Here is an 18,984-nt window from a genome sequence, read left to right as displayed (position 1 = left end):
CCTGAGGACACCACCCGCTGCACTGGGAGAGGGGGCCCTGCTATAGTGTGAGAAATCTTTTGCACGTGTCCCAGAAAAGCCTTGTCCCCCCTCCACCTTGGGCCCTGAACTGCCAAAGTCCCTTCCAGCACTCAGTATTGCCATTGTTGGCGGCTGAGCTCCTCTACCGCACCTCCAAGACAAAGGAGACTCATGCTCAGGTGGGGGCTTCAGGTCAACAGCTGTCAGGTCTTGGTGCCGGCTGAGGGCTTCTCCACACCCTCTAGAATCCTCCTGACTCTTCATCCACATGGGAAGAGGAGCATGAAGGGAGCAGAGGGCCCGACCTTTCGAAAACGAGTGGGGTCTAGCTCTATTGATTAAGAGGTCCTGGAGCCCCAGCTTCAAGTATCCACTCCATCCCAGAAATGAAGGTTCTCACTGGAGATCGACATCCCTGTCTTGATCTCCCAAACCCTCCTGGAAACTCCAGACTGGGGAGCAGAAAGCCCAGGACTGGGGGAGCAAATTACACCTAGGAGGGAAAGGCGGGGAGCACACGGGTTGTTCTGGAGCGGGTAGCACAGCTCCAACCTCCCACGGGCGGCGCGCTCCAAACCCAAGCGGGGCGGGGCCTAGCGGGAGCGCGCTAAGGGCGGGGCTTCGGGAGCGCGCCCGGGAGGGCGGAGAGACTGGCTGGGGGCGTGGCCTAAGACTCGGGGGCTGGCGGCGGAGGCAGCAGGGAGCTGGGAAGCGAGAAGCCGGGAGCTCGCGGCTCAGTCGGGGGGCGGTGGCGGCGGCGGCGGCGGCGGCTCCTCCGGGGATGGCGGCGGCTCCGCTGCTGCTGCTGCTGCTGCTGCTCGTGCCGGTGCCGCTGCTGCCGCTGCTGGCCCAGGGGCCCGGGGGGGCGCTGGGAAACCGGCATACGGTGTACTGGAACAGCTCCAACCAGCAGTGAGTCGGGGGCGCCCGGGGAGCTCGTGCATCCCGCGTCAGTGAAGGGCGAGCTGGTGGGCCCGGGAAGTCCTGGGGGAACCTGGGATGGGAGTCCTGAGAGAGCACAGCTGGGTGCTGGGAGGCAAGGGAGAGGGAGACACTCTATAGGCGTCCATGAAACTGGGGTGGGGGTTGTCTGAAAGAGGCTATTGAGGTATAGTAAGGAGGCCTTGGCCGTTCGGAGGAGGCTGCTCAGGGACCTCCCCACCCCACCTTGGCTCTTCTCCACACTGCGTACCCCCATTGCACAGTGCCCCCATCTTCACCCCCTTCCCTGGGCTGGGGTTCGGGAGTACCAGTGTGCTAGGGGTAGGCCGCCCATACTTGGGGAGAGGGGGCAGGGATGACCTGTTTTCAGTGGTGAGGGTTTCAAGAGTCTCTGTCTTGGACTCCTGCTTTTAAAAGCTGATCCGGCCCTGGCTGGGTTGCTCAGTTGGTTAGAGCGTCATTCCCATACGCCAAGGTTGCAGGTTCGATCCTGGGGCAGGGCACATACAAGAAGCGACCAACGAATGCATAAATAAATGGAACGAATCTCTCTCCCTCTCTTTCTTAAATATATATATATATATATATAATTTTTTAAAAGTGGGGTTCACAGCTGAGGCAGGGAGTCCCACTGAGCGCCTCCTCAGAAAGAGGGCGAAGGTGTTGCCTTGCTTGTGTGGATAAGCCCGGCTGAGGTGAGCTGGAGCTGGGTCGCCGAGACACGGGGGACCCTGAAGGTGTTGCTTGGTGAGAATGAGGACGTGGGGTGCTGTGAAAGGGAAGGAAGCAGGGAGATGTCGGCTTGTCACACAGGCGCGGCCGCGCGCGCACACACACCCGGGCTGGGGACGGTGTGTGGCTCTAAGTGTGAGCGGGCGTGCGCGGCTGTCAGTGTGCGTGTTTGGGTGTGTGATTTGTGTGTCTGCGTTGGCGATCGTCTGAGAATGGGAGCGGGGTCGGGGAGGGGGCTGCGGTCGTTGTCCGCGTGGCCGGCCGCGTCTGGGCTCGGGTGGCTGTCGGCGCCGCCGCGGTCTGGGCGGGTGTCAGGGCGGCCCTGTGGTTTCCCGGGTGTGTAGCACGGCGGCTGGGTGCCGGGTGCAGGGCCAGGTTCTCATTCTGCTCAGTCCTTGCTGCCCTTGTCTTCTCCTGCCGGGCGAGCCGCTCTGTGGATCACCCCGGCCATCTCTGTGTGTGTCTGTGTGTTGGGGGGCATCCCTGGGGATGTGGGGGTCACTGTCACACCTGCCAAGGCGGCGGCGGCGGCCGCACAGCCTCTGACTCCCCAGCCGGGAGGCGATTCGGGAGCAATGGCGAGGCCCCAGGGGAGGGGATCGGGAGGCCCGGCGGCTGCGACCCCCAACCTCCCGGGGGAGGGGCTGCCGCTCACCGCTCAGCTCTTTGTTGTTTGGGGCTCCGCGCCTCCCCCTCTCTCCCTCCTCGCGCCCGGAGTGTCAGACTGGGGGTGGGGAAGAGCCAACGACGCCCCCTTCTCCCTTCCCATGGAAACCTCTGGGTGGGGATGCGGCCCCTCCTCCCCGGAGTGGGACTCGAAGAACTCGAGGGTGCTAGAGGCTGACTCGCCTGCTCTACCTAGCTCGCCCCCCTCCCCCAGACTAACACGTTCGCCTCCTGCCCCGCTAGAGTCTGACCGGGAGTGGAGAGCGCGCAGGTGAGGGGCCAGGGCTCCCCACCACCCTCGGAGCACCCCAGGGTTCTTAGCAGAAGCCGGAGCCAGAGGGAAGTGGGAATGGCCGGAGGGGTGGAGGTGGGGGGGATGTTGTTGACCAGGTTCCCCTCCCCCGCATACACCTGGGTGCAGGTGAAAGCCCAGGGAGGGGATGGGGAAAGCCTCCTTTCAGTCTTTCCCGCTGTACTCTGCTCTGGACCGGCGGGGGTGGGAGGGGGTGCGCACCGGGCCGGGAGGCCGCCGCCGCCGCCCCCGCGTCACATCCTCAGCCTTTGTTGCCGCTGCGCCCGGGCTCCCCGGCTCCCTCACTGCGGCAGCCGCGGCCCCATAAATCGTGAGAGCGACGTGCTCCGTAGCCGGGAGTGGAGAGGGCCAGGGAGCTGGGGGCGGGGCCGGGCCGAGCCACAGGCTCCCGCGCCCCTCTTCCCAGTCACGTGAGCTGGGCTACTGGCGCCCACCCCCAGTCACGTGCGGAGGGTCTCTGCCCCTTGGGGTCACGTGGAGAGGGCCTTGGGACCCCTCCTCTTGGGGGTCACGTGGGAGGGTGCCGGTGGGACACGTGCGGCGGCCTTCCTTGACAGACCTGGGGGCCGTGCCCTGCTCGAGGTTGCGGTCTGGCCCCCTGCCCCCGTTCAGCTCCTCTGTTTGGTCCCCTGGAAGAGGCGAGACCTGTTCCCACCTAGCCCGGAAACTAGGGCCGGGAGGACCATACTGGAAAGAAGCCTTAAGAGTGTGAGGTGGAGGGGGTCAGGCCTCCTGAGCCAGGAATTAACTGGGGAAGGGGGCCGGCCGACGGCCAAATATATGCGCCCTGGCCTGTGCTTCATTTCCCGACTGTACCGAGCAGACGTGTTGGTATCTGCCCCTACTGAAGAAGCCTCAGGAACATCTTTCTCTAGCTGTCTCCCTACCTGTCTCTTTATCTCTGAAATGTTTCAGCTGATCCTTCATGTTTCAGCTGATCTTTCATTCATACATTCTTTAACAAATATTTATTGAGGCTTTACTACTTCCACGTGGGTCTCTTCTCCTCGTCACCAGGTGTACCTTACGCCCCTGCCCCTGGTAACCTTTGCATCTTGCCGCCTCCGTCTCTAGTATGTGTACACCTCTCTGGACCGGCCTCTACATCTCCTTTTCTCCAAGTCTCTCGGTTTTCACTCCCTTCCCTTTTTCTCTTGGTTTTGGGATCCCTTTCTTTCTCTGTGCCTCACTCCCTCGCCCGGGTATCTCAGTGGATCCGGTCTCTATTCGTCTCCCTTCTCGGTGTGCGTCTCGCTCTCACTCGGTTTCTGTGTGTCTCGCTTTCGGCGGGGCTCGGCGGGGCTCTCGCGCTTCTCCGCCGCTGCAGATCAATAAACCTTCGCCGCCGCTGCTGTCGCAGGGAGGAGGGGCGGGGATGTGGGGTGTGCTAATTCTCTCCCACCGACGCCAGCAAGTGAGGCTTGGGTTCCCGGTATGGCCGGACCGTCGGGGCGGAATGCCGAGGCCCAGCGCGGCGGAGGGCTGCGGAGGTTGTCGGTGTGCACCAGCTGCCCGGGGAGCGTCCCCGCCATCCACCCACCCACCCCCAGCCCGGAGAGGGGTGCCCCCGCTTCGTGCACGTGGTTGAGCCTCGCCTGCAGGAGCAAGCGGCCTCGGGAGCGAGCGCTGTAGAGGATGAGATACGGCCAGTGTCTTCACATCCCTCCTCCACTTGCTTAGTTCTGCATTCCCACGTCTAGAGGTGGTGGCAGGGATGACAGACCCAGAGCCCCTTAGGATCCTCTACTCCCTGGTCGTTTAGACGCCCTGTTTGCCAGCTGCTGATTGCCCCAGGGGTGGGGGGAGAGGTTTGTGTCTTCCCACGCTCTCTGCCCACCCACCCACCAGGCTCTAGCAGACAGCACTGAAGAAGAGGAAGGTAGGGGTCGGAATGCGCACCCAAGATGAAGGCGGTGAGAGTCAGGAGAGAGGAAATAACAGTGAGGGGCCACCCCCCAAGGTGGGCTGAGTTGGCACTCGCCTTTCTTTGAGAGAGGTGGAAGGCCAGCAGGGGATGATGTGACGAGGAATAGAGAGCTGTTTGAAGGGGCAGGTACAGCCTAGTCCCCAGATCCCAGCTGCCCCCACCCCCCTACCCACCCCACCCTCCCCACCCCCACCCCCCACCCCGCCCCATGCCCGCCCGCTGGGGGTGTGGCTTTAAGGTGGCGAGGTACAGCCCTGGAGGAGGGGTTAGCAGCGAGCTTCACTCGGCCTAGCAGTCACCTTCCTCTTCACTGTCAAGACAGGGAGGATGACAAATTTAATGAAAGTACCCAAGCCAAGCAAACACCTCAGGATTTCTAGCCGTGTGGCTGGTGATTCCTGGCACCCAGTCCACCGACTCCAGCTGGGCACAGCTACTCATTCTACAAGCAGACCTTTTTCTCCCACGTGCCCAGCTTTGGGGGTCTTTTCAGGGGCTATTCCTGCCACCCAGCTCCAGGATAGATAAGAGATTGCTTCCCTTCATTTGTGGTCACCCAGCGACCTTTATATAAGGCTGGTCCCCATCCCATTGGGGAAACTGAGGTACCTGTAGGAATAGGTCTGGCTTTGGCTTACTCCTTGCTGGTATGAGATGTGTTGTAAGGGGAACTGGGCAGTGTCCCCAGGGAGGGGCCACATCAGAGCAGGGCTGGGAACCTGGGTGAGGCTCAAGGACAGAGGCCCCAGTGTGGCTATGCAGCTGTTCCAGATCTGGCCCCCTACCACTGGCGGCCTCCTCCTCAAAACCTGTGGGGGAAGAACAGTAAACTTTGGGGTTGGGGATAGAAAGGCAAACCTGGGGTGGCACCTGAGGTTAGGCCTGGTCTAACCCGTTCTCCTGCTCCCAGTGCCCCAGGCCGAGACTCCTGCCCACCTGAGTGCCAGAGCCAGGGAGTGGCCGGAATGACCCATCACTCCCGTGGGAACCGAGTGGGGCTAGTAGCATTCCTGATGACTCAAGGAAGCTGTGCCCGCTCTTCCCGAGGTTCCTGAGCACGAGTGCTCGCTCATCTGCCTTGGGGCCAAGCTTGGAAGGGAATGTTTGGGGGAAGGGGCAGCACAGGCAAGACCAAAGAAGTAGGGTAAGGTGAAGAGGGACCCTCAAGGCCCCACCCCATGCAGAGGCCTCCAAACTACTTTTCCTAGAGATCTAATTACAGTTTGTGGAACTGGGAGATGCCTGGTGACGGTGGTGAGACAGTTCCTCCCCACAGGGAGTTCTCAGAGCCCCCAGTGGTTTGACATTCTGCCAAGTATCCCATGCCTTCCTGTGTCCACCTCTCTTCCTCTCACTGCCAAGATGTGTGCATTCCTACCCTAAGGAACTGAGGAGAAACTCCTATTTCTCTGAGTTTCCTTCTCCATTCAGATGTTCCTCTCACCCCCATATCATTCAGCACCGCCATGGACAGTGGTAAAACCAGAGCTTTGATGATGACTAGTAAGGCAGGGGGTGGTTACCCAGCATCTGCTTCTCTGTCCCATAGGAGATTCAGGTAAGAGGCACAGCCTCTTGTCTGGGCACTATGTCCACTGCTCTTCCTAGCATCCTAAAGGGGCAGTGGTGCCCAGGTTGAGGAGATATATCTATATATCTATATATAGATATAGAAGTTTTGGCTGGTTGGCCATGCGGAGCCTTGATATTGAGTCTCTTAGCTCCCTGATATGTTGTGCACATTGGGGACCTAATTGCCCCTGGCCTCAGCGTGGAGGTCAGTGAGACTCAAGGCACAGAAACCAGTGATTCTGTAGAGGGAGCATGTACTAGTGTGTGTGGGTGGGCGGGTGGGTGGGGCAGAGCAGGGAGAGAGCTTGAGGTTGTAGAGGTCAACCAATACCAGTATACAAGTCCAGCACACATACAACCAGACGTTTCTGTGTGTCTGCCGCCTATGAGTGGGTAGTGGACATATTTGTGTGTATGCCCTATAACTATGCATGTATATGCATGGAGCCTCCATACATGCTTGTTGAGGTCCTGTGGACTGGACTTGGGGTTGGACTGGCAACCACAGGAAAGCATGCAAGGAGAGGCTACGGAGGGTACTTATCTATCCTAAGGGATCCCCTCCACTTTCACTCTTTCCTTCCCTGCCTCAATCCCCTGGCCCCGCTGGTGAATTATGGGGGATGGACGGAGGAAATCCGGGCCTGGGTCTGGGAGTCGCAGAGGCCTGCGCCGTTTCTGTGGTAACCGAAGCGTATGTTCCCTACTTCCCTCCACCTTTCTCCCCGCCTCTTTTCCTTGGAGGTCGGCTGGGCTTCCCTGCGCCTTTGCTGCCCTCTGGTGGACACCAGGAGGACAGAACGTGGAACTCTCAGGAAGCCTAGCTCAGGGATTAGCGGCGCTAGGGTCCTGGGGACCGACAGGGACAGAGACGAGAGGATGCTCAGAAGGAGAGCCGGGAAACTCGAGGACCCTGGGGATGGTGTGTGGAGCGGTGAAGTGGAGTGCAGGTCGGCGTGGGGTCTTCTCTCTGACCCGCTGTTCGTCCCCGCAGCCTGCGGCGAGAGGGCTACACGGTGCAGGTGAACGTGAACGACTATCTGGACATTTACTGCCCGCACTACAACAGTTCGGGGCCCGGCGGCGGGGCGGAGCAGTACGTGCTGTACATGGTGAGCCGCGCCGGCTACCGCACCTGCAACGCCAGCCAGGGCTTCAAGCGCTGGGAGTGCAACCGGCCGCACGCGCCCCACAGCCCCATCAAGTTCTCGGAAAAGTTCCAGCGCTACAGCGCCTTCTCGCTGGGCTACGAGTTTCACGCCGGCCACGAGTACTACTACATCTGTGAGTGACCGCCGCGGGGCGGGGCCGGGGCCGGGAGCCGGCACGCAGCCGCCAGGCCTTCGGCACAGCAGTGATGCGCCACACGGGGCGTAAGGCAGAGGGCCTCGGGGTTTCAGCTCAGACAGGGTCGTGAGGCTGCGGGGGTATTTGGTGACAGGCCTAGGTTTGGGCCGCGCTTTCCGCGGGACCTCGGGGTCCGAGTTTCAGGAGGTCTAAGACGGAAGGGGCTTCTGGGGCTGGCAGCAGAGCCTTGTGACCAGAGTTCAAGGTTCGGGGAGCTACTGAAGGAGATCGCCCGGAGGGGCAGGGGGCGGGGGGGCGGCGAGGAGAGTTTTTGGGTGAGGGCAAGGTGAGCAGACCCTGAGAGAGCCCATCTCCCCCCAGCCACGCCCACCCACAACCTGCACTGGAAGTGTCTGAGGATGAAGGTGTTCGTCTGCTGCGCCTCCAGTGAGTACAGCCGCTCCCAGCCGCGACCCCACTCTTGGCTCCCCTGCTTCGGGGCTCCCCTGGCTTCCCGGGGGTGAGGGCGGAGGGCACAGGAGAGGAGGACTCGCTCCCCAGCTGTAGCAGGGCGAGGGGATCCTGGCCCTGACTCTCCCCTCCTCTCTCCCCACCCGCACCTCACCGCGCAGCATCGCACTCCGGGGAGAAGCCGGTCCCCACTCTCCCCCAGTTCACCATGGGCCCCAATGTGAAGATCAACGTACTGGGTGAGTGCGCAGCGCCCTCTGGTGGCCACTGCTGGAACCGCAGTCCCCTCCCCGGTGCCTGCTCACCTCGCATGCCTTTCCCTTGGGGACACCGATCCCTCCTACCCACGTGGGTGGTCACGTCCCCAGCTCCCCTGCTGCTGCTGCTGCTGCTGCTGCTGCTGCTGCTGCTGCTGCTGCTTCTGCTTCTGCTGCCGCCGCCGCCGCCGCCGCGTGCTCCCACCGCGGCGTGCAGCCCAGCCCTCACCAGTCGGTCTCTTAATCTGTCCACAGAAGACTTTGCGGGAGAGAACCCCCAGGTGCCCAAGCTTGAGAAGAGTATCAGCGGGACCAGCCCTAAGCGGGAACACCTGCCCCTGGCGGTGGGCATCGCCTTCTTCCTTATGACACTCTTGGCCTCCTAGCTCGGTTCCCTCCCTTGACTGGGGGGAGAGATGGAAGGGGCTGGGCCCGAAAAGGGAGACTTTGGCCTCTCCATGGGAAGCCTAGCCCAGCAGCCTAGACCCCTCCTCGGATGGCTGGAAGTGGGGCTCGCACCATACATCTGTGTCCGCCCCTTCTGCCCCCTCCCTCTACGTAGGGCACTGTAGTGGACCAGGCACAGGGACAGCCACAGGTCACAGAGGCCTTGAGGTTCCGGTAATGTTTGGTACCAAACTGGGGGGCCATAAAAGGCAGTGCTCAGGACTCCCTGCCCCCTGGTACCTTTCTCTGTCCCCTGGTGCCCTCCCCTTTTGTCCCCCCAGAGAAACAAATATGCCCCAAAGAGAGCACATTGAAGTGTGGGAGGCACCCCCATCTCTCTCTTCCAGGGGCAGGACATGGGGAGGGGACTAGATGGGCAAGGGGATGGCATCACCTGCTGCCCCCTTCCCCTGTTTACAGCAATAAGCACGTCCTCCTTCCCCCATTCCCACTCCCAGGATTGTGGTTTGGATTGAATCCAAGTTTACAAGTTAGACACCCTGGGGGGGCGGGCAGTGGAAAAGGGTGACAAGGGGTGGGCATTGGGGTGCCAGGTGGGCATGTACAGACTCTATATCTCTATATATAATGTACAGATGGACAGAGTCCCTTCCCCTCCTTAACCCCCTGACCTTCCTTGACTTCCCCTTCCAACTTCAGACCCCTTCCCCATCAGGCTAGGCCCCCCACTGGGGGACCCCCTGACCCCTCTTTTGTCTTCTGTGAAGACAAGACCTATGCAACGCACAGACACTTTTGGAGACCATGAGACAACAATGCCCCTCCCCCCCAGCCCTAAGCCAGGACCCAGCTCCCAGGACCTTACCCTGCTCACCCTCTGTGGTCCCCACCCATCCTCCTGGGCCTTTTTCAAGTGCTTTGGCTGTGACTTTCATACTCTGCTCTTAGTCTAAAAAAATAAACTGGAGATAAAAATACCTGAGTGTGTGTGATTTCCAGGGGCCATAAGCCTTCTGTATACTAGTTTGACCCCCTGCCCAAGTCACAGGGCCTGTGTGGGGGAGGGAATTCTAGGGCCAAAGGGACAACCGAACACCTTGTTCTGTAACTTGTCTACCTTAAGGAGGCAGCTCTGTGGGACCAACAGGGCTTCCCAGCGGGGCCTGGATGACTTTGGGCAACTCATTCAACTTCTCTGAGCCTCAAGTATCTCATCAGAAAATCTGGGTTATAATACATCTCCCTCATGGTTAGTGTAAGGATTAAATGACAAGCATAAGGCTCAATCAGTGACAATTTTCTCCTTCCCACTCCAAGTTGTGAACCTAAACAGAAAAAAACTATATTTTAACTTACCTATAACCAAAATTTAACATTCTCATAGGTATTTGGGCAACAAGCCACAACAGTAACAGTGCCTGTGACTTTGTAACCAACAGAAGTCACAGGTGTTTTCAGGTTGTATCATAGTTTTGGGTGATATCTTAAAATAGTGTTTACTCTCAACACTACTTTGAAATGACTGTAATTATTGGGCCTTTCTTGTTTTTATCGTGTTAATAAAAAGCATATACATTATTATGCCAAAAAAGTAAGTGTTTTGATAACTGTCTCAATATAATTGCTTTCCTTTGTAATTTTATTTGTTTAAAACATTATGACCAAAGAGCTGGGAGTTTGCGGGTGCTGGGGCCACACATACGACAGCACCCTGCGTCCGTCCGTCCGCCAGGAGAGTGAGAAGGTAGAGGGAGAGGGGGAAGGGGTCCGACACTGCTTCCGAGGAGCTGTAGCCCTGCCCAGGCTGCATGAGGTCAGGGCTGTACAGTGGGCACTTCGTGGGGGTGCTGATGGGAACCAAAATCTACCCAGCCTTTGCTTGCCCAGCTGGCCCAGGGAGGGGGTGCCTTTTTTCGTTGCCAAGCTGTGCACCCTTGGGACTCCATCTCAAGCAGGCTCTCTAATTGGCACTGTGTGGGTAGGCTGGGTCCTGGGTGAGTGCCCCTCCTGGGTGCCTCCGTGGCTCTCGCTAGCAGCATTGCGGGACTCCCTGGGCCGCAGGGACTGTGTCTTCCCCATTGTATTCATGGGAAATGAAATTTCAGCTATACCCTGGAGGGTGAGTAGGCTTCCCGCTGGCAGAGCAGGGAGGAGTGAAGGTGGGGGGCCAGTGGGGCAATAACTAGGAACAGCCAGTGCACCACGGGGGAGAAGCAAGGCTGAGGCTCATTCGTCCAATCAGTTGTGCAGTCAGTCGACATTTATTGAGCACCTGCTGAGTGCCAGGCTCTATCCTGGGTGCTGGGGATACAAAGAAAACAGTTGCTACCCTCAAGTAAGTTCATAATTTAACATGTGTTGATAGGTCAAGAGGCATTAGCTACACACGTAACAATATAACCAGGGGTTACATGGTTAAATGCCAGGAGGCTGTAGGAACACAGAAGAAGCATGCCCTCCCCCGGGGATGTAGGGAGGAGGCTGCCAGGAGGAGGCACACAGAGCTGGGGCCCTACAGGGCAGAGTCTTGAGGACCTTGACGGCTGAGGAACATGGGTTTGTCCCATGAAGGAGCCATAGCAGCAGGCCTAGGCTGCAGGCTCCCTCAATCCCAGGGCCTTGTGGGACTGGGTATGGCCGGCTGAAATGGGAGGGCCTCATGGGTTCAAAATCCAGGAATGGGAGGACTGGAAGAGGGCAGCCGTCTGGAGTCGGGAACTAGAACCAGCCAGGGTCCACATTCTGTGCCCATTGCTCCATGTGCCTTGTGAGCACTGAGCCCTTGGGAGCCTTACCGTCCCACTGGTACAAATGGGAAAACTGAGTGTGGAAGAGGCTCTGTCCCTTTACTACGGTCACACATACTGGTAAGGCTGGCATTCAAAGTAGGTCTGACTGTCACTATGTTTTGGCCACTGGAATCTGCACCGCCACCTGGAATCCTTTCCCAAAAATCCTGATTGCCTCTTGTCACCCCTGCACAAAAGTCACTTGGAGTTTTTGGAGAAAGAAATCAAAGGACCTCAGATCTGGATTAGATGGGCCATTCTGAACCCCGCATTTTACAGATGGGAAAACTGAGGTTCAGGCACAGCAAGTGATCAGCCCACTGTCACTTGGATGTGCAGGGCAGAGCCAGGACTGGAACTCAGAGTCCCGACTCCCATCTTTTTTCTTTTAAGATTTTATTTATTTTTAGAGAGAGGGGAAGGGAGGGAGAGACAGAGGGAGAGAAACATCTATGTGTTGTTGCCTCTTGAGCGCTTCCTACTGGGGACCTGGCCCACAACCCAGGCATGTGCTCTGACTGGGAATCAAAAAGGCAAGTCTTTGGTTCGCAGGCTGACACCCAGTCCACTGAGCCACACCAGCCAGGGCACTGTCTATTTTGTATCACACTGTGATGTGCTTTCTCAGGAACCTAAGGCTGATGTTTGAACCCTCTTAAGCCACCACAAGCTGTGATTAGGGAAGAAGCACCACGCACCTCAGAAATCCCTTTTCTTTTCTTTCTTTTCTCTTCTTTTATTTACTTATTTTTAGAAAGGGGAAGGGAGGGAGAAAGAGAGAGAAACATCAATGTGTAGTTGCCTCTTGCGAGCCCCCTACTGGGGACCTGGCCCGCAACCTAGTCATGTGCCCTGACTGGGAATCGAACCAGCGACCCTTTGGTTCACAGGCTGGTGCTCAGTCCACTAAGCCACACCAGCCAGGGCTCAGAGATCCCTTTTCAATTGCTCGGAGGCTGGGGCATCTGGAAGCTCTGGGATCCTGCTGCATCTCCCCTCAGACAAGGCTGCAGTTCCCAGAGCACTAAGGGAAGTGAGGGGACAGGTCAGCACTTAGATGGGCAGATACCAGTGACCCTGAGCCCTGGCACAGGGCCCCTGCCTTGTGGCACCAAGGTCTGCACAGCCCAGGGTGTCCTGACCAAGGCAGAGGTGAGATGACACCAGTGGCAGGGCCTGGTGGGCAGCTGAGGGTGGGGGGCAAGGAAGGGCCCCACAGCCCAAACTCAGTGCCTACTCACAATATGACAGGGCAGGGGAGGATGGCCCAGAACAAAACAGAATAGCTTCAGATATGAGGCTGAATGAAATATTGGGGGAGGGTGGCGGAGGGCGACAGGACAAGGACAGGAAAGGGAAAGCCAGGCTCAGCCACCTCCTTCCTGCTGCCACACACCTGCACCAGGGCGCCCTTAGAGTCTGCTGATGCCAGATGGTGCCCCAGCAGCTGGACATTCTGTGCTTGTGCTGTCCCCACCCCAAAGCCCAGGACCCTGAGGCAAGGAAAGTTCAGTGAGCTGTGCTTCACGTGGGCCTGCAGCCCCTGAGCAGGTCTACTTCCTCCTTGTCCTGTCTCCTTCCGGCTGCCTCCACAAGGGCCTCACGTCAACACAGGCTGGAATTCCCAGAGACTCCCTCCCCTCGCTGTCCTCCCCAGGGCGAAAAAACAATTGCAACAACAAACATCGGAGCACAGATTTTGGCTTGAGGCACCAGGTTCAGCCAGTCCGTCCCCTTCCAGGTGAGAGGTCACTCTAGCCTTGCTGTGGGCAGGGGGAGAGGAGCCTGGTTGTCTCCATTTCTGGTTGGGTTTAAGCCTTGTTCTCTTGTGGGGTGTGAACAATAAAAGGGGTTCTGTGGAAAGTAACCTCACAGGGTGAACTGATCAGAATTCCTAACTGGGCAGATTATGCAGGTAGTCACACCCCAGGCTTAGAGTTTCTTTAGTAAAAGGTTTATCTTTGCCTCAAGCAAGCACCGGACATTGTTCTTGTGTATCTAGGTTAACACACTTTTGAAATAAGCCGTAACCACCCTCAAGAGTGCAGGTAATCTTGTTAACCATCCTGTAATCCAATCCCCGCCTTGCTTTTTCCTATCTCTATGTAATCTTCCTTATGTTCCCTCTTTATATTCTCAAACGCAGAAAAGCAGCTTCAAAACTACAATATTCTCTGGAGCACTTGAAATTTTTCTCACTGGCATATGTCCTCAGTTTGGCTCTAATAAACTCCTATAAAGAGTCTTTCTTTTTAAAAAATATTTTATTTATTTTCTTTTAGAGAGAGGGGAAGGGAGGGAGAAAGAGAGGGAGAGAAACATCAGTGTGTGATTGGTTGCCTCTCACATGTCCCCAAATAGGGACCTGGCCCACAACCCAGGAATATGCCCTGACTGGAAATCAAACCAGGGACCTCTCAGTTTGCAGGCGGGCGCTCAATCCACTGAGCCACACCAGCCAGGGCTAAACTATGAAAATTCTTTACAGCACTCTCCCTCCCAGGAGCAAGCCTGCCCCTCTTACTTCCCCTACCGGGTGGCATCTCCTAAACTCTAAGGGACCCCATGAGACTTGCAACCAGGGGAGCAATGGGCAGTGGTAGCTTGTCCCGGGCTAACCCCCTGATCCCATCTCCAAGGCCCCATCTCCCCTGACTTCCCAGGGAGCTGACAGCAGCCCCGTCTTGGCTCATTTCTCTCCTATAACGTTTCCAGGGAGCCAGCGCAGAGCCCCGCCTAGCCTCGCTCCTGTTGCTTCTCCTATCCTAGGTCCTTCCTTGTCTCACTGTCCCCAGCTTTAATAAACACACTCTCAAAATAAAAAAAATTCTCTGCAGGTCTGGACATTTCTCATGTCGACACCTACAGGGGCAGGTGTTGAACCTTGAGGGGAGCAGGGGGCTGTGCTGGAGGATACTCTAGGCTCAGCCTGTTCCCGGGCTCAGCCGAGGAGGCCCCAGACTACCCTCCATCCCAGAATTTCTCTCCCCCCTTCCCCTTTCTCTCACTCCCTCCAGTTCTAGATACTAATGGGTTGGGAGTAGACTTGAGCCCAGTCCACACCTGTCTAGCCTAGAGCTACTCAGCCCCAAAGCCTTATACATTCTCCTTCGCCCTCCCTGTTCTATCCAATTGGCAAACTTGAGGCCTGGGCTGGGCTCGAGGGTCATGGTCATGGGCTGGATGTGATGGTGACATGGCTGGGAGAGGACAGGGATTGGAATGAAAGGACACGAACTAAGACCAGGGGACATGGACTGAGATGGAGGGACACAGGTAAGAATACAGAGCATGAGCTTGGTAGGGAGCACAGGCAGGCATGAAGGACAGGTGGGGAGTGGTGGGGACACACAGGCTGGTAAGGGTGGTGCTGACACAGGGGACACTCCGCGGGTGCTGGGGCCAGGCCTCCCAGAGACTCTGGGGGCCTGGAGCAGGAAGAGCACCTTTAGGCGAGCCCGGGGTTCTGCTGGCCTGGGATCGGACCCGGGGCAGTCTGGCCTCTGACTCGGGCGGGGCAGGGGGTGCAGATACCGCCCCTCCCCCAAAGGATCAGCACCAAATTCTTGGCTTTTACCACAGCGTCTGGCCCAGGCTAATTACAGGGCTGTTGGCAAGCCTGGCTATAAAAGGGTGGATGAACCCGCCCAGGGACCTGAGAGAGCTCCTCTCAAGTGGCCTGGGGTCCCCCAGCTGGCCCCGGAGAGACTGGTGTCGGCCAGGGGCACACTTCAGTTCACACCCAGTCGTATAACCGCGCAACCTTTCAACCCCACGCAGTCAATCAATCTCACTGCTGGTGGGGGGGAATGAGGAGAAGACAACCCTGAAGGGGCCTCAGAAAGGGAGGCAGGGGCTTTGTTTACACAGCTGAAATGGAAGGGGCCTTACCAGGCCAGAAGGAGCAGCCCAGGCGCCTCAGGATCACACCCCAGCCCCACCCCCTGCCCTGCAGGCAGGAGCGCGGACACACACTCCCTCCCCACTTCTACACACATTTGCACACGCGTGCTCAGCAAACTTCAAAGCCATACTGACACCCATCACAGGCATCAGGCACACACAGGAATGTCACAGCATCTAACACACGCAGTGGAGGAGCTCAAAGGCACCCCAAGGCACACTTGCATACAGGGTCACACAGGATGATGATACACTTAAGGGCTGGCATCTGACAGATGACAGTCACCAACACAGACTATGTTGACTGTCCCAAGGAAACACACAGTGCTTTGTGTCAGGAAGGGCAGCAGCCAAACCTAGTGGACAAAGTCTGGAGTCCAGGAAAGTCTAAGGGAGGGAGGGAGGAGGCAGGTGTGGGGGAGAGCAGTACCATATCCACACACCCTGCAAACCTAGGGGTCATGTCAACAGCCACGCAGGACACAAAAACAGCCCCACAGGTGCCAAGGATGTATCCAGACACGGCCACTAACACAGAGTGAGTTAGGGATTTCTCACCCATATCCATAGGTACACAGAGACATGGGCCCACACCGGGAGTTAGAGGCCATCCCCAACCCTGGTCCCCCCAGGCTCCCTCCCACCCCTCCCACCCCTGCCAATGCCGGTGAAGGAGGAGACAATGAAAGAACTGACCTTGCGACCAGAGAGACCCCTCTCTCCATGCCACAGACATGCTTGCGCACGCGCACACAGACTCTGAGCCTGGGCAAGGGACCCAGGGAGAGAGCGACAGAGCCTGGCTCACTCCATGCGGAGCCATGGCCCCACATCTACCCCTCTGGGCAGCAGCGTGGCCCACTCCAAGCAAGGCCTAACTCCCACCACCCACCCCTTCACCCCCAGCCCCCGGGCTCTGGTATGCAGCCCAGAATAAAAGGACCATTTGGCTGGGAAGGATTGTCAGGGTTGTCAGGGAAGGATTTTGGAGAGATGAGAGGCTTGAGGGATGGTTGGCAGGTTGCCAACTCACGTGTGGGTGTTGACTAGGGGGTCGGGGGGGTAGACAGGCCTTTCAGAGGAATGGCATGACCAAAAGGTCAGAATCTGTTATATTGATGTTTCATAATATAAGCAGTCACAAAAACATTCACACTCTCAACAGAGCACACCCTTTTCACTCAGGGCACCTTTATGCACATGCACACCCCCCTTGATAGCCAGTCTGTCGTCTCCTAACTTCCCGGGACTACCCTGCAGGCACCCTTCCCATGGGATCTATGTGCATGGCGCCTTCTTGAATTTCTCTCACACATCTGCCCTCAGGTTTTCTCTCTCCTCACCCGAGGACATTTTTTCATTGCTTGAAAAAGAGAGAGAGACGGAGAGAGAGAAACATCCATGTGAGAGAAACATTAGTTGGTTGCTTCTCATTCCCACCCCAACCAGGGATCGAACCTGCAACCTGGGCATATTTCCTGATCGAGAATTAAACCCACAACCCTTCAGTTACAGGATGACACTCCAACCAACCGAGCCACACTGGTCAGGGTGAGGCCAGTTCTCTTTTAGCCAAAAGCACTTACGCAGAGGCCTGAGTTTATGGCTACCATTAACAAATCAACAAACTACAAGTGTTGGCAAGGAAGTGGGGAAAAGGAAATGCTAGTGCACTGTTGGTGGACGTGCAGACTGGTGGAAAACAATACGGAGTTTCTTCAAAAAATTAAAAATGGAACTGTCTTGCCTTTACCAGTGTGTCTCAGTTGGTTGGGCATCATACCACAAAACGAAAGGTGTTCGGTTCATTCTTGGTAAGGGCACGTGTCTGGGTTGCAGGTTCGGTCCCTAGCTGGGGTGATTGCGAGAGGCAATGTTTCTCATATCGATGTTTCTCACCCTCTCTTTCTCCCTCCCTTCCCATGTCTCTAAAAACTAAATAAATTAAATCTCAAAAAAAAAAATTAAAATGGAACTGCCTTTGACCCAGCAATTCCACTTCTGGGGTTATATCTTAAAAATTCTAAAACACCATATATTTTGAAAAAATATATACACCCCTGTGTTCATAGCAGCATTATTTACAATAGCCAAGATCTGGGAACAGCCCAAGTACCCATCAGTAGATGAGTGGATAAAAAAGCTGTGGTCCGTTTGCATAACGGAATACTACTTGGCCATAAAAAAGAAGGAAATTTTACCTTTTGCAACAGCATGGATGGACCTGGAGATTATTGTGCTAAGTGAAATAAGCCAGCCAGAGAAAGATAAATACCATACAATCTCACCCATATGTAGAATCTAATGAACAACATAAACTGATGAACAAAATAGAAACAGAGGCATGGATACATGGAACAGACTGATAGCTGTCAGAGCTGAGTGGGGAGAGGGGAACTGGATGAAAGAAGGTGAAGGGATTAGCCAAAGAACATATACACATAGCCCATGGACACAGACGACAGCGTGGCGATGGCCAGAGGGAAGAAGAGGCAGGGGATAGGTGAAGGTGGGTGAAGCGGGGGAAATGGGGGCATCTGTACTAGTGTTAACGATAAAAAACAAAATACAAAATGTTCAAGAGTTTTCAATTTACCTATATTTTCATGCCCTGGCTGGTGTGGCTCAGTGTATTGAGCACCCGCCTGTGAACCAAAAGGTTGCCAGTTCAAATCCTGGTCAGGGCACCTGCCTGGGTTGCCAGCCAGGTCCCCAGCTGGAGGCATGTGAGAGGCAACCAATCAATATATCTCTAGTACATCAGATATTTTCCTCCCTCTCTTTCTCCCTCCCTTTCCCTCTCTCTAAACAAATAAATAAATAAAATCTTTTAAAAAATTGACCTAATGTTTTGAAACTGTCTTCAGAAGCACTTTTTAATACTGTGGCTATATAATTCCATTATAATTCTCTCATTTTTCTTCCTTAAAATAGTTTATTAACTTGAAATTGTAAAACTTGAAAGACTGTTTAACAAGTTTTGTCATTAAATTTGAAATGTGCATTCACTATCTAGATAGATAGATAGATAGATAGATAGATAGATAGATAGACAGATAGATAAACAAACAAAGTAGGCTGGATTTACTGCCAGGAGGTGGCAGGAGAAGAAGCTTTTTTCTGACAGTTCAGTCCAGTCTGAACAAGTACACTGGTTATTCTGCCCCACACCCCTGGAGGACCTGCAGGAACCCCCGGACTGAGCGCCCAGCCCGAGCACCCCGCCTGCAGAGTGGGCAGCCGAGACACCCTTGGGGGCGCCTGCAACCAGGACTCCATTTTATCTGCTCTATTAGCTTATCAAGCTATACTTTAATTTTTTAATGGTTTCTCTAGGAGTGCAGTATGCATCTTAACTTATCATACTTTATCTTCTTCAATATTATACCATTCTACTTAGAGTGGCAGTGCCCCGCCTCTTCCCAGATCCCAGGCTTTGTGCGATTGTTGTCCTGCATTTTATTTCTACAAATCCTTTGAATCCCACACACATTATCATTTTTGCTTTAATCCCTCAACTCTCATTTAAAGAGAATTTTAAATAAGAAAAAAGTCTCTTTTTTTACCATTTTTAGTGCTCTTTATTCCTTTGTGTAGATGGAAATTTCCATCTGGTATCATTTTTCTTCTGCTTGAAGCACTTATAAAATTTTTTTAAAGTGCAGGTTGGCTGGTGATGAATTCTTACAGCTTTTG

General features: G+C 55.8%; 1 protein-coding gene across 1 annotated transcript; it reads left to right on the top strand.

Annotated features, from left to right (window-relative positions):
- The first annotated feature begins 802 nt into the window (after positions 1 to 802).
- On the top strand, positions 803 to 9,134 carry EFNA3 (ephrin A3). Its single transcript, XM_054563373.1, has 5 exons — positions 803 to 933; positions 7,168 to 7,457; positions 7,842 to 7,907; positions 8,093 to 8,170; positions 8,444 to 9,134. Exons 1-5 carry the CDS (start codon positions 803 to 805, stop codon positions 8,572 to 8,574), a joined length of 696 nt encoding a protein of 231 aa, XP_054419348.1. The 3' UTR covers positions 8,575 to 9,134.
- Positions 9,135 to 18,984: the final 9,850 nt, after the last annotated feature.

The sequence above is a fragment of the Pteronotus mesoamericanus genome, unplaced genomic scaffold (genome assembly GCF_021234165.1).
Source record: "Pteronotus mesoamericanus isolate MK-2021 breed Mesoamerican mustached bat unplaced genomic scaffold, CSHL_Meso_final scaffold_705, whole genome shotgun sequence".
Taxonomy (NCBI): Eukaryota; Metazoa; Chordata; class Mammalia; order Chiroptera; family Mormoopidae; genus Pteronotus; species Pteronotus mesoamericanus.
The sequence above is the reverse complement of the archived record's forward strand: the minus strand, read 5'-3'. Positions and strand labels throughout refer to the sequence as shown.

Excerpts from the sequence above, each read along its gene's own strand:
- EFNA3 (XM_054563373.1), top strand. The coding sequence starts at position 803 with ATGGCGGCGGCTCCGCTGCTGCTGCTGCTGCTGCTGCTCGTGCCGGTG. Across the intron at positions 7,458-7,841 it reads CCACGAGTACTACTACATCT|CCACGCCCACCCACAACCTG; the intron begins GTGAGTGACCGC and ends ATCTCCCCCCAG. Across the intron at positions 7,908-8,092 it reads GTTCGTCTGCTGCGCCTCCA|CATCGCACTCCGGGGAGAAG; the intron begins GTGAGTACAGCC and ends CTCACCGCGCAG.